This window comes from Suricata suricatta, chromosome 10 (genome assembly GCF_006229205.1).
Source record: "Suricata suricatta isolate VVHF042 chromosome 10, meerkat_22Aug2017_6uvM2_HiC, whole genome shotgun sequence".
In the NCBI taxonomy this organism is placed as follows: Eukaryota; Metazoa; Chordata; class Mammalia; order Carnivora; family Herpestidae; genus Suricata; species Suricata suricatta.
In genome coordinates this window covers 57956900-57972782 of record NC_043709.1, presented here as the reverse complement: position 1 = coordinate 57972782, position 15883 = coordinate 57956900, and the positions used below count along the sequence as shown (strand labels likewise).

Sequence of the window (15883 nt, the reverse complement as noted above, 5' to 3'; positions counted from 1 at the left end):
GGAGACACAGAATCTGAAACAGGCTCCAGCCGCTGAGCTATCAGCACACACCCAGAGGCAAGGCTTGAACCCACAAACTGTGAGATCATGACCTGAGCCAAAGGTGGACATTTAACCACCCAGGTGCCTCTCAAAATTCTAAGATACAGGTGGTAGTTGCCTCAGAAATTCCTCTTCTAATAATAATGCTGATAATTAAGGAAATATATGATATTTATATAAAATAAGATTTTTATTTTTAAGAAGATTTTTAACATATAACTATAACATTAAATATGGGAAGCTTTTTAAAATAAAGATTTGTCCATAGAAGAGTATAACAAAGACAAAAATGGTGATGCCAATCTATAGTTTTATCATGGAAAAGTATTAACAGTATATTGACTCAGAAATTGATTGTATATATACTACTTTCAAGTGTATTTATACATTTTTCCAAAGAAAGTACAGACCTAAAGCAATTTTGTTGTCTTTTGGTAACATTTTCTATGGGTTGGAGAGTAGCCAGAAATATCTTTTCATCAGAAAAATATTGTTTTGCACTCAAAATGAATCTAATAAAATTGTTTCACCTTATTGTCTCGAAGGACATGATTCCCATGGCTGTCTCTATTAGGTATTTTGCCAAAATTCCGCATATATTATAATCATTAGTCCTGGTTGAACTTTGGTTACAGAGGACCATAGAGAGCTCCTACACATCCGTAAGAGTTGGAAGTAATAAAACATCCATGTTACTTCACTGTGTAAAAGTCTATCTTTGCCCAGAGAAATCAGAAAGCATTTGTCAAAATCTTCTAAAAATCACCTTCGATTTCTCATATTTAAAATAAATTTTTTCAGGTTTGCTGTGTAAGAATTTTTTTCCTAGGTTTCAAGTGGAATAGAATATTTTCTTTTGTTTTTTTTTTGTTAATGTTTTAATTTATTTTTAAGAGAATACAAGTGGGGTAGGAGAAGAAAGAAGTGGACAGAGGTTCTGAAATGGGCTCCGCACTGACGGTAGCAAGCCCCATATGGGGCTTGAACTCACTAACCTGGAGATCATGACCTGAGCCAAAGTGGGACACTAAACCGACTTAGCCATCCATGTGCCACTAAAGTGGAATAGATTTTTAACAAGAGTTTCTTGGCAACTCAGAGAACACCTGCTGCAGGAATAAACTGTGAATAGGTCTGTCTCCATGAGAGGGGCATTTGTGTACACGTTTCACTCCACTTATGCTTTGAGATTCACCTTGGGAACCATCAGGACCATACGGTCATCTAAACTCATGATTACCTTGCCCAAGAGTAAGTATATTCTTATTTGGTAATTTCAGTTTCTTTCTTCATTTAACATTCTAGCTCCTTGGTCTCAGAAAAATATCAGACTAATCTATTTAAATATGAGATGGAAATAAATTAATTTGGATATCTATGGAAAAAACCAAACTGTTACTTATAATGTTACAAGTAATTATCATTATTCAATGTGTTTTTGTCTTAGAAAAATTAAATTTTAAGGGATTGAATTCATTGGAAATATTTAATTCACACATCAGTAGAGATAAGTCAGTACCTTTTCACTCTTTTTGGCCTTAGTACTTATAATAGCTATCATATCAGAGGTTCTCAGTATCATATGTTTTGAATCAATTAATAACGAGTCATAGAAACAGTAGGAACAAACAGAAGTGATCTTCCACACAACATCATGCATATCAACAAATTTATATTAATACCAAGGTGTAATTGTGCCTTCATTTTAGTGCCAAATTGTTAGCAATGTTGTCTATAGTGATCAATGAGCTAATTATAAATACAAATATTCCTTGAAGTACACTAAATTGAAAATATACCTAAATTAAAGTGGTTTGCCAGAACACTCACTTAATATTCTAATATCCCAGAAGATAAAGTGGTGATTAGAAAGAATGGAGGGTTCGGGAACCTGGGACAATGCTCTGAGTTAGACTGCCACAGCGGAGCACTGAGAGCTTTAGGAATCTTCTCAGGTTGGTTCGTTAGGGTCAATTCCTACATGATCTAAAAGGGCACTCGATTATCAGTTATTTCTCCCCTTGAGCATAGATCAGTGCTCCTTTTCTGCAGAGATGCTTATAATCCAAGGTAATTTCCTATCTGCAGGAGTCTGCTGCTGTTATTTGTTACTGTCTTAATAGAAATATCATGCTCCAATTCATCAATGGACCTTAGAAATGCACACCTCTCATTGGGTACAGATTGCTGGAATAAGTAAAAACATTCATTTAACAAACTGATTAATTTTTAAATAGGAAATCCTTTTTGCTCTTGGAATAGAGTGAAAACAAAAGATATAGACTCTTTATTTACAAAACAATAACCTCTCATTTAATTAATTACCTAAGGATAGTCGAGAAAGAAATGTGAAATACCAATTGCCTCATGTCCAAAATTGCAGAGTCTCTGAACTCTGCCCTTAGAATTTCTTTACAAAATATTGAACAGGTTATCAGAGGCACCAAAAATTCACAAGCCTTATAAAAAATTCAGAAAGGAAAACACAATACTTATAACGCCATTGACTAGTGCCCTCGTACATTAGCATAAGTATTAGAGTAAGTTATGAAGCAAAAAGAAGAGAAGGAAGAAGAAAATGAAGGAGAAAAAAGTGGTAGTGGCTTTAACTTATTATCTTCTAGGCATTAGTATTATCTCAATCAATACTCACAATAATTCCATTAAGTGGATATTCTGGAGGAAACTAAAGCTAAAAAGGAAAGGGGGAGGGGGAACAGCATATTTTTATTTCCATGACAGTGCATAAAACGCAGCAAGCAAATTTTCTCTTGCTAGACATCAGCCCACAGGAAGACAATAGAATCAGAGTCACACCTGCATAATATTAAAGGCAGTCTCAAAAAAAATCAGTTAATTTTTACCCAATCTGCTTACATGTTAATAATCTTATATATAAAATCATTTTAAAACTCAGTCAATTTAATGAAAATACCTTGTTTTTGTTGTTTAAGGCAAATATGATAGTCATTCGTTCTTTATTTCTACAAACTTTTAAAGAACACTTACTATGCCCCTGGAGATAAGTTGCTGTTGGAGACACAATAATGTTCAAAATAAAATTTGTCAGCATTATTTAACAAGTTAGTCATAAGACCTATCATTAGAATAGTCATAAACTACAGCAGGAATATCAAGAGGAAAACCTACTTCTATTTCAAAGATTATAGATAGATTCCCAGTCAAAGCTATACCTAAACCAAAACTTGAAAGAAAAATAGGAAGTTTAGAGACTGCAAGTGTAGAGATCACTAAAGAGAAAAGGATCAGCATATGGAAATTTACACAGATGTTGTTAAGCATGGGCTTCTATGGGAACTGCTAGTAAATAAGTGAAGCAATTTGAATCAGGAGATATGAAACTAGTAGCCTGATTCTGTAGACTGTACTGTTTATCACTACGATATACTATCTCTTGTTTTTCTTTTTTCATTAAAGAATAGCAGTGCCAAGTTAGCCTCAGTTGTACAACATAAGGATTCCACAATTCTATACATTTCTCATGCCCATCAAGATAAGTGTACTCTCAATCCTTTTTACCTATGTCACCCAGGCCCCACCCACCTTCCCTCTGGCAACCACCCCCTTGGTCTCTGTATTTAAGTGGTTTTTTTTTTTTTTTGGTCTGTCTCCTTTTTCTTTGTTCATTTGCTGTGTCTTAAATTCCTCATATGAATGTAATCATACAGCAATTTGTCTTCCTGTGACTGACTTATTTCATTTAGCATTATACCCTGTAGGTACATCTGTGTTGCTGCAAATGGCAAGATTTCATTGTTTTTTATGCCTGAATAATATCCCAATGAACACCATAGAGGTATATACATACTATGGGTAGTAAGATAGCATCCAGTGGAAGTACACTAGAAGAATAGGACAAATTAGGTAAATTGTGTCAAGTAATGCCAGAAATATTACTTAATATAATATTAAGTAAAGATCTTAAAGACTCCATAGGCTCACTGAGAAGCTTAAATTTTATGATGAAGGTAAAAACGAGTGATAGAAAGGATTAAAATTACTCTACCACCTCATTTTAGTGAATCATTACCATATATCTGTGCTGTCACTCTCAACCCAAGTTCACCATAATTCTGGTGCATTTGTGCACTTTCAGTGTATAAAGTGCTAAAAAAAAAAATCCGTATCCATTAGAGTTGGCATTATCAATATACCCATCATCTCTTCATGTCCTCAAATACCGATTCTGTGTGTTTCTGCTGTGGAATCTCTTGTTCCTCCTCCCACAGTACTCTTATGGTTCAGTGGTTCTCTTTATAAGCTTTAATATAGTTTTATATTTGTACAGCAAATTGCAGCATGGGAAAATGTATGAAGTACTGAACATTCATTTTTAGTTTCCTGCCACTATTAAGCATAGGAACACCCTTATTCTAACTCTCTACCAGTCTTGAGAATAAAAATACTATGTGACTTTCTAAAGCCCTTTTCGCCTGTGTTCAAGGAGCAACTAATTATCTCTTATTATTTTCTTCCTTAGATCTCCACAAAGAAAAAACTCTGCAAAGTCTATCTCATTTTCTTTTTTTCTGTTATTCTGGCTCCATATAAGTGGAAGATAGCAGAGTGCCCCAAACATAGAGATCTCATTCAGAATCATCAAATTCTCTAAACTGTATACCAACTTATTTATCCCCAGCTAAACAAATTTCCTAAATTCTCTAAGTATGAGAAGCCTTGTCCTTACTCGTCATATGGAATAAAATCTTTATTGCATGAAAATATTTGATTAATCTAAATGCTTGTTGCATTTGAAACTCAAATTCCATAAATATGTTCCTTCATCGACTATTCATAATTCTTACCTAAAGCCAAAATAAATTAAAACTTTCATATAACTGAGATATGGATCAAGAGTTTTAAGGAAATATCTAGTATAAGATGAATGTCAGTTAATAATATTTCACAAACATTTTTCCACAACACATAAAGGAGAATTAATCAGATATGGGCTTTTAAAAATTATTCTGATTCCATTGTTTTAAAAATATTAAATGCAAAGATATATTTCAACTACAAGATAAAAATACCCAGAGTAAAATTAGGATTGTAAGAGAAGAAAAGAAACAAATTCAGAAGATAAACAAAATGGCAAGACCTAGTGATAAATTGAAAATGGGAATAAAGGAAAAAGGAACAATAAAAATTGTCCCTGGATGAGATTTAGGATTGACAAAGAAGGAAATTTAATAGTGAGAGACACATTTAAAACTTAAATGTGCACATCTATATGACTCTCAATAAGATACAATAACAAAATAAGAATGCTCAATATAGTTAATAGTAATGACTGGTTGCCATATTCCAAATGCAGCCATAGATATTTTATCTATAGTATTTAAATTTATCAGTATAACATTAAGATGTAAATATTATTTTACCTGAATTTTGCACATGAAAAAACCCCCACGAGATAAAGAAGTTAAGCAAATTCCTCAAGGACACTAAAGAAGGAAAAAGGAAAACTCTAGATTCAAACCATCTAAATCTGATCTAGATGTCCAAGAACTAACTGAATGTTGAAATCAGAACACTGTAAGATATATTTTCCCTGAAAATATAAACTTGGGAATCATCAATTTATTTGAAATATTTTTATGTTTTTTTATTTATTTTTGAGAGATACAGAGAGAGCAGGAGAGGGTCAGAAAGAAAGGGAGATACAGTCTCTGAAGCAGGCTCCAGGCTCTGAGCTAGCTAGCTGAGCTAGTTGATAAGAATCAACTTACTTATAAGAGACAGAGTAAGAGAAAAGATTTCCTAGAAAAGAGATTTCAGATGGATCAACAACCAAAGGGATGGAAGAAAGAAAGGAAGCCATGATAGAGAATGACAAACAACAGACAAAGTAGGAACAAGAAATTCAAGGAAATATGAATTGTTGGGAATTAAGTTGTAATGACTTACATAATGTAGCAGGTTATGGTCTCATATGCAGCAAGGAGTTTGAGTTAAATGAAGGGTGAATTGTGTTTAATGAGTGAAACAAGAGGGAGGCTAGAGATGACCTTGACTAGAGTAGTTTAAATGGTCCAAAAATCAGATGAGTTGATGTATAAATGGTTAATAGGATAGAGGAGACATCACACAGGTGAAAATTAAATGACAGTGTGGAAGTATAACTAAGAAATGGCTAAAACTTCTTTGTACCTGTGATATTGGTACACGTGACTTACCATGAGATATTTCTAGCTGAAACAAGGGTAGGAAAAAGAAATCTGACATATGGCTCTTCATCTCTATAAACATGCTCCTAATGTTCCCTTATTTCTCTGTAATAAATTTTGAATCAAACACATTACTATGCAACACATACAAGGAGGGATGTGTCATTGTCAAATGTGTTTAGGAAGAAACAATGGAAACTCAGTTTAGAATTTTAATAACAAGAATTTGCTCTTAAAGAGAACCCACTGATGGGGAAAGAGGAATACAAGCTGTCAAGATCTAGAGAATAAGAAACTGTAGCAGCTAATTAGAGTGCTTTAAGGCCTTCACTGTTGAGGAAACTTGGAAGTAATGAATGAGATGATATAAGTGCAGACGTCAGCTGGTAAGTGGAGGAGAAATTCTTTGGAGAAAAAGGATATCCTAGAATATATATTAAATAGGTAAGCTATTCTGTAAGTAGAAAGAAACTATAGCTAAAGGTAAATACTTAAAATATTTAAAATGCACATTTAAAGTAAAAGTTCTATGGGGAAAACCTCAAAAAAAAATAGACTGTTAACACACTTGAGTGAATCTTTAAGAAAATATATATCCAACAAAAACACACTTCCAAGAAGATGAACTAAAACTGACATAAGATTAACTATGTGATAAATATTCATTGTGAGTTTAATAACTGATACAAATATAAACAAACTTTAGTACTGGGGTTATTTGACCAACGACCATTGTTAGTTTTTTAAAGTCTTCTCTCCTAGAAGCATGTCTGCAGATAGAAAATTTGGGGACGGCAGAACTGTTGATCCAAAAACAACTTATGAAGAAAGGATGTTTTTCAATGATGTTTATGAGATGATATGTTCAACTTACACCAAGTCTAGCTAAGTTGTAGATTTATTGGAGGCAACAGTAAGAAATATGTGATTTAAATATGACTAGTTAGTTGTGTGACACACAAAGGCATTCAAACATCACTTTGTGTTATGTGCTCCCTTCTCCACTAACAAATTGTATAGGAATCACTCTCAGATTTACTTCCCTTGAGGTTAGAACTTGGCTAGGACTTTTGAGTTTCTCATACAGTCTTCTTTATTGTGTCAAGCAGATTGGGCAAGAGACAATAACTAATCAGAGATGAAAAACCAAACCGCACTTACGACTTTCATCTTGCTGGGACTGACAGAAGACACTCGACTGAAAATTTTGCTTTTTATCTTTCTATTTCTTTCCTACATATTGAGTGCATCTGGAAACCTAATCATCATCACCCTCACTCTGATTGATTCTCACCTTAAAACACCAATGTATCTTTTCCTCCAAAATTTCTCCTTCTTAGAAATTTCATTCACGACGGCTTGTATCCCCAGATTCTTATATAGCATATCATCTGGTGACAAGTCCATTACCTATTATGCTTGTGCTAGTCAACTGTTGTTTACAGATCTCTTTGGGGTAACCGAGTTTTTTCTCCTGGCCACCATGTCCTATGATCGCTACGTGGCCATCTGCAAACCACTGCATTACATGACCATCATGAACAGCAGAGTCTGCAAGAGCTTCATCCTCTTCTGTTGGGTAGCAGCACTGATAATCATTCTCCCACCACTTAGTCTAGTTTTGGGCCTAGAATTCTGTGAGTCAAACATCATTGATCATTTTTGTTGTGATGCATCCCCTATCCTGAAGATCTCTTGCTCAGACACATGGTTGATAGAGCAGATGGTTATAGTGTGTGCTGTGCTGACATTCATCATCACCCTCATGTGTGTAGTTCTTTCCTACATGTATATCATCAGGACCATTCTAAGGTTTTCCTCTGCCCAGCAAAGGAAAAAGGCCTTTTCCACCTGTTCTTCCCACATGATTGTTGTTTCCATTACTTATGGTAGTTGCATCTTCATTTATGTGAAACCCTCAGCCAAGGATGAGGTGACTATTAATAAAGGGATTTCACTTCTTATTACTTCTATCTCACCAATGTTGAATCCCTTTATTTACACGCTGAGAAACAAGCAAGTGAAGCAAGCTTTTCATGACTCAATTAAAAAATTGCGTTCCTCTCAAAGGTGTAAAGGAGAAATGAGTCAGTGAATCCAACTGAAAGAGAGGGTGGATACACACAAAACCTAAAGTGTATAATTCTATTTGTCTCTGTATCATTTATTCTCCAATCATACTGACACTCACTTTCTTTTTAAAGTTGCTAACTGTGAACCCTATTCCATTTTTTACTCTCCACTAAAACTCAATTCTGAGGATATTTACTCTGTCTGGCAGAAACTGATGTTTGCCAAACATGCTGGTTGTTATCCTTAGAAACACAGCATACCAAGGCGTCTGGGTAGACCACATATTTCTGCCATAGTTCTACATGGTTAGGTATGACTAGGTAGCCTATGTTATAGTTAACAGAATGGCTGTGGAAGTGATGTGCACCATTTCTAGGTTTGGCCTATAAAACATACAGTAATGTGATTCACCATACATCCCTTTTCCCTACCTGTCAGCCAGATGCCCTTGTTTAAATGACTTTGTAAGCTTCACATTGGTGATGAATGAGGTTGATTTTCCATCTCTGCTTTAAATCTTCATCCAAAGCACAAGCAGTCACAGCAAGCTTGATCAATCTTTTCCTCTGCCCTACCTCCAGTCAGTTGTCACCAGATTTGACAGGTCAGGTATCACAGAAATATCCCTGGTACTTAGTAAGGGGAACCATATTCACAGCTAGGTATATTTTGGTTAAATGAGTGAAATTATGACCCACCTTAAAGTATCTTTAGAAGTATGTACTGTTAAATTTAATGGTATAGATATTGTCTTGACTATTGGCATCTTTCTCCTTGGACACTCATAAACTCAAATATACCCGAAAACAACCATATGAAAAAACAGTATTAAAAATAATATATATGAAGTTGTGAAGTTTTAATACTACCCACCCCTCTTTCACATCTCCTGGTCCTATAAACCTTCCCAGCAAAGTGCCTGTATTACCTCTTCTCACACTTACTGTGAGGGGACAATCATTTAAATTAAGTTCCAGCCTTCCATTGTTTGTCAAGCACTTTTTTTGAATGACCAATATTTAAATTGCCCTTTTCCATTTTCGAGGAGCTCATTGCATTGACATCATTATGGAATATAATATGTCTATATAATATTTTGTTTTCCATGACTCTTTATGTGTATTGGTAGAAGGAATGTAACTGTATCAAAGAAATATATTCAAGAAACCCTGCAAGCAATTGTGCAAGTAGATGTTGGTCCTTCAATCACTTGCAGAGTCCATAAGCTTCACTGAGGGAGTAAACTTCGCCCCCTGTACAAAAAATTGCCCTTCTAAATCACAATCCTCACTACATTTGAAACACTTACAAGCTAGGATAAGTTGAACAAATCTGAATGAGCATTTTAAGATGTGCATGTGGAGCTAAAGCAGCTTTCACACACATTACAGCTGATATTTCACTCAGTTCTTTAGGGACATCCTAGTAATCGATCTCCTTTCATCTTACTCTTCAAGAGCATGTTCCTCTGAAAGTCTGTCTTTAATTAATCCCTTTTAAAGTGATTTCACAGGTCATGTCATCCTTTCTGCTACCACATACTCTGCCCCCTGAGTCTTAGGTCAGACCTCGACCCAACAACACTAATGCCAGCCTATCACCGCTCTGCACTCCACATCCTGGGGCCTCAAATGCAGCTATGACTAGACTGTCACTGCTCTGTGTCCATCCCCCAGGAGCACTGCTACCCCTCCCTGGATATGGAAACACTGCACCCACCTAGCTGGCACCTCACGGTCATTCATAGGAGGAGGTCATTCCCGCCAAAGCCAGTTTGAAAAAGTTCCAAGAGGCAGCTGCTCCCTCAGATTTGTAGACATCCATGCAAAGCCAGTAGAAATATGAAAAAGCAAAGATAGGACACCATCAAGGGAGCATAGTAATTTTCCAATAACTGAGACCAAAGAAATGGAAATGTATGAGTTCGGTGAAACAGAATTCAGAATATTTATTTTCAAAAGGATACATAAGTTGTGAGGATCTAATGTATAGTATAAATAATAGTTAATAATATTGTGTTATATACTTGAAATGGGCTGAGAGTGGGTCTTAAGCATTCTCACCACACACCTAAAAAAATTAACTATATAAGGTGATGGATGTGTTAAGTAACTTGATTGTGGTAACCATCTACAACATATATGTATATTAAATCATCAAGTTATGCACTTTGGATATATACAATCTTATTGCCAATTATTTTTAATAAATCAGGAAAATAAGCAGACACATGTATCTAAAAATAATTAATCAATTAATCAATTATAAAAATAGAAATAGAAAGGCCCATGATTTATAAAAACAAAAAGATCATAAAAATCTGGGAGATATTTCTGAAAACTATCAGCATAGTTATCATTTTCCTTCATTAAAAGATTTTCTTTCTTACTATCAGATTATATTTACACTAAGCATTAATTACACATACATACATAAATCAGAAAAACTATACTTATCATTTTACAAATACTTAACATGATGTTGAAATAACAGAAAAGAAAGTTGCCTTTTGCCTTGCAATCTTATACTTATTAGTGTGGACGTGGTCTACCTTGGATGTTAACATTATTTGTATGTGTGTCTCCCAAGACATTTTCCCAGTTCTGCTTTTTCCCTCCTCTATATTCCCAGTCTTATGCAAGAGATTTATTAGTAATGTTTAGGACATAACTACCAAGGACATGTTTGTTTCTTTCTCTTAACTGAAATCGGGTCAGTTTTGTCAATTTAGAAAATTTCCCTCTGCTAGGAATATCAGAATATTAAATTTTCCAAAATGGAGATCTTTATTTACCCTTTTAAACTATTATAAGCTTTGTAGTTAACAGGGTAAAGAAATATTTCCTCCTCATGAGGAGGCAGGCTTTCTACTGAAAAAGTGTTCATATTCTGTGGATGGTGAAACAGTAAGCTCTATGTGTGAGTTTGGATTCACAGAATGAACGATCAAAGTCCACCCACATATCTCCACTACCAGACATTCCTGGATGACCTTTTTCACCTTTTTTTTCACTGCAGCTTTGGGGTTCAGAATACATCTGAGATCCTGACTATCAGAAAGGTAGTTTTTATTATATTGTTTTCCTTTTTTGAACTCTAGAATAATGCTTTCCTCTGTGGAAACTGTCTATAACAAAACAATAGATATGCTATTTTAATATTTTATGAAATGTTTCAACAACCATTTATGAAGTGTGCCTTTCAACATGAGTGACAAATTTAGGACAGTCACTGACAACATATTTTTATGTATCAACACAATGAATAATGCCTACAGATCATAGAATTTAAAGCAACCCTCCTAAGCATCTTCCACCACAATCTCACCCTCATTTTAAACAAAAACATGGTAAATTTTACCTCCATTGAGAGACTTATTGGCTGACATTTTATTAATGGGTGACTCTGCCCTCTAATTCATATTTTCATGTAAACTCAATTTTTAATCTTTATATCTTAATATCAATGTCAATATCATGAAAGTGTTCTTAATATTGTGACCTATTAACAACTGGGAGAAATGGTGGTATTTTTTGGAGAAAAGATACCATCCTCAGCATATGCAGTCTCAAGGAGGTGACTTGGAAGGAGTTACTTATTTAGAATTATGGTAACAGGATCTGAGGGAATATGTCTAGGGTGCGGACATAATTCCTTTCTATACCACCATTGGAAATGCCGTGTTGTCCTTATGTCCCTTAACCTCATATTCAAGTGCCAAGATTAACATTTAGACAAACTGTGACCTGTTCCTTCTCTCATTTTGTTTTTCTATATTCTTTAAGCTAAGCTACAGGACTAGGTACAACATGCAAACTAATATCTGCCCTTCCTAACTATGAAGAAACTTTTTAAAGTAACCAAGTGAAATTCCATGTAACCATCTTTAACAATGTTGGAAAATGACAATGTATGCAGTGATAGAAGATAGGAAATATCTGAGTTAGCTGCTACTAATTGTAAGTAATCAGATCAGAGAGAGTCCCAAATATACGGTACTTATTGACTCAAAGAATTTCAAGAAATTGAATCACTGTGTTTTATATCTAAAACTGATGTAATATTGATTGTCAACTATACTTACATAAAATATTTTAATAAAAAACTTAATAAAAAAGTACATTATTGCTTTTAAGAAATGCTAACTATCATCTAAGCTTTCAGCAATTCATAATCTTTTTGCTGATGGAGGTTCTCACCTTGATACTGATAACTGTTAACTAATGGGGGGTGATTGCTGATGGTTGGGTGACTATTACAATTCCTTATATAAGAAATGAAGTTTGCCACATCAGTTAATTCTTTCCACTAACAATTCTCTGTAGCATGTGATGCTGTTTGATAGCACTTTACCCACAGTATAACTTCCAAAATTATGGTCAATCCTTTCAAACTTTGCTACTGCTTTATCAACTAAGTTTATGTAATATTCTAAATCTTTATATTTCAACAAACTTCATACCATTTTTACCAGGAGTTGAAGAAATCGCTCAAGAAACCACTTTCTTTGCTCATTCATAAGAAGTAACTCTACATGAAGGCAAGTCTTATTATGAGATTATAGACACTTAGTTATGTCTTCAGGCTCCACTCCTAATTCTTATTCTCTTGCTATTTCCATCACAACTATAGTTACTTCCTCCACTGAAGTCTCATACCCCTCAAAGACACCCATGAGGATTAGAATCAACTTTATTCAAGCTTCTGTTCATGTTGATATTTTGACCTCTGCCCATGAATCACAAATGTTCTTAATGGCATCTAGAATGATGAATCCTTTCCAGTAGGTTTTCAGTTTGCCCAGATTCATCAGAAAAATCACTCTTGTGTCACGTGTGTGGACCAACCAGTTGGTTAAGCATCCAACTTTGGCTCAGGTCTTGATCTCACCACTCATGAGTTCATGGCCAACATCAGACTCTGTACAGAGAGCTCAGAGCTAGGATCTGCGTCTCCCTCTCAATCTGCCTCTCACTTACTCATACACTCTCTCTGTCAAAAATAACAAACATTAAAAAAAATTTTTTAAAGGCTCATGACGCTAAGGGTTGGCATTAATTGAAGCAACTGGAACTCTCACACAGATAAAGGGAATGTAAAATGCAAAAAGAATGTAGAAAAGTTTGACAGATTCCTTTAAAGTTAAAGGTATAGTTAACTTATAAACTAACCAACCATCCCACTTCATTCCAAGGTATTTACCCAAGAGAAATGAAAGTATATTTCCCTACTACTAATCTACTACTATACAATTATCCCTGGTAGCTTTATTTGTAATAGTCACAAACTGAAAGACCTGATAAATCCAACAACATTGAAACACTGCTCAGAAATAAAAAGGAATGAACAATTAACACACATAAAAACTAGGATTATTCTTATATTCATTTTCAGTGTAATCATTCTCTCAGAGAGACACAATCTTGCATTACTGCATTTACTTAAACTTCTACAAGAAATCAAACTAATCTGTAGTGACAGTCAACTTATTAGTGGTTGCCTGAGACCTGGAGGAACACAGAAAGAGGAGGCACAAGGGATTACAAAGACAGGCAAGAACCCTTTTAGGAGTGATGGACATGTTCACTCTTTTGGTTGCGTTAATGTTTTCACAAAATTTATCAAATTGTACACTTCAAATATGTGCAATTTATTATATGTTGAGTTTCCTTCAACAAAGCTACTAAGGAAGACAAAAAAATGAACTAAATAACCTGGTGCCTGTCCTCTCGTCTCCAAAGATGCCGGAGCCAAAGCAGGCCTTGTTAGTTATTTGTTTTTGCCAAATGAAATTACTCCAAAGATTCATTAGGGACTGTTCAGGATAAATCACCAAGGACCTTTTGTTTATTTATTTTTCACATAGAGCAAACCAAAAAAAAAAAAAAAAAGGTCAAGGTTGGTATCTGTCCCTGTCCAGAGAGATTTGAAATACCAACTCTTTCAAATAGGTGAGACTTTCTAGCATTGTACTACCATTAGGAACATTTTTCCCTTTTACATGTTAAAATTTTTAACATTAAAATGTTAAGATTACATGGTAATATTTCTAAGGCCTTTCATGAAAAACCAATCCAATTTGTTGGACAGAGCAAGCTCAGAGACTTCCCTACATGTTTGGAGAACCCATGAGAGTAAATGTGGATGCATTCACAAAAATGAAAAGAAGTTCACAAGAAAATCTTCAACAAACCTACCATTTCTACTAAGTGCCTTTAAGAATTACTATATTCAAACAACTTAGGGAAGTTATTATTTTCTGACAGAAAAGTAAGTATGATAAATTTTGCAACATTAGTAATATTTCCCTTTGGGAAAATTTGGCCATATTTTTCTCTGAGAGGAAAAGAATTCAGCTGCCTGTATTAAATCAGATATGTGAGTTATAACATATTTTATAAAGCCTCCAAAAATATATATGAGATATAAATAAAAATTCTAATATAAGAAATATCCAGAAATAACATCAGCTATACCACCAACTCAAATTGTAAAAGAAAAACACCCAGTGTATGTGTGTGTGTGTGTGTGTGTGTGTATTTCTCCCTTCATCACTCTAAATCTGGCTGCAGAAATACCACTCAATAGAAATCTCTGCCTCCTTTCAAATATTTATTGAAAGATAAACTGAAATCAATCGGTTCTTTATAGCTCTCAGGTAGTTTACTGAATTCCATCTTACAATACTGTGGAATGTCTTATAAGAAAAAAATGTTTTGAGCATTAATGTCCATAGCATGTTGAACTGAGTAAGAGTATATAGTGACGTACATGTAGCCTGAAAGGTAAGAAGAAAGGATGAGAGGAAATAGGTTGACTGCAGCAACCATTCTCCACTACTTCTGAATGTAATCTTATATATTTGCTGACTCTGTCCCCAGATTCTCTGAAAGGGTTCTAGTTTTCAGCCAAACCATGAGCCGAGGTCAGCATTTCTTTCTTAGATTGGTGACCATCACCTTGTGGATTTAACAGTATGTGATGGCAAACCTCCAAATGGGGCTTTTCTCCTATCTCAGTATGAAAAAAATATCCAGATATAATGTCAGCTATACAATCGACCTCATATTGTAAAATAAAAGCAAAAGTATAACCTTCATGATGTGATTCTGTTAAAAAACGAAGAAAACTTGTTTACAAAGAAATAAATTGTGCTCCCAAGTGCAATTGCTTTCATTTTATGATGGGAGATTATAAGCATTAAAAATTGAAAACATTCAAGCCTCCACTTTAGTAATTATTTCTTGATGGTTGAGAAAATTACTGTGGAGAGTTTTGACATAATCTCAGCATCAAAAAAATCATGGTCTCTAGATTTAACATTGCATAAGTGAATAACAGTGAGGACAGAAACACAGTATCAATAAATGCATTTGCTTTTTTGAAAAACCAAGGAAGTAAGAGAAGGCAGTTATTACTTTTGTCACAATTCTAAGATCACCTCACAATGTGAATTAATAAAAACAGTCTTCTTTAAATAAAAGAAAAAAGAAGATTTCTAGTTAGAGTCAGATATAGAAAATTTAATAAGCATATTAAGCATCAAAGCAATATCAATTTAAGTCCAAGTGTTAAAAAAA

General features: G+C 34.4%; 2 protein-coding genes across 2 annotated transcripts in view; one reads left to right on the top strand and one right to left on the bottom strand.

Moving 5' to 3' along the window:
- The window catches only part of LOC115303619 (olfactory receptor 6C70-like), a 104469-nt gene that overhangs the window by 77611 nt on the left and 10975 nt on the right, over positions 1–15883 (bottom strand). The window lies entirely within an intron of this gene.
- Positions 7369–8325, top strand: LOC115305171 (olfactory receptor 6C2-like). The gene has a single exon (XM_029955477.1). It carries the CDS (start codon positions 7369–7371, stop codon positions 8323–8325), a length of 957 nt encoding a protein of 318 aa, XP_029811337.1.

Excerpts from the sequence above, each read along its gene's own strand:
- LOC115305171 (XM_029955477.1), top strand. The coding sequence starts at position 7,369 with ATGAAAAACCAAACCGCACTTACGACTTTCATCTTGCTGGGACTGACA.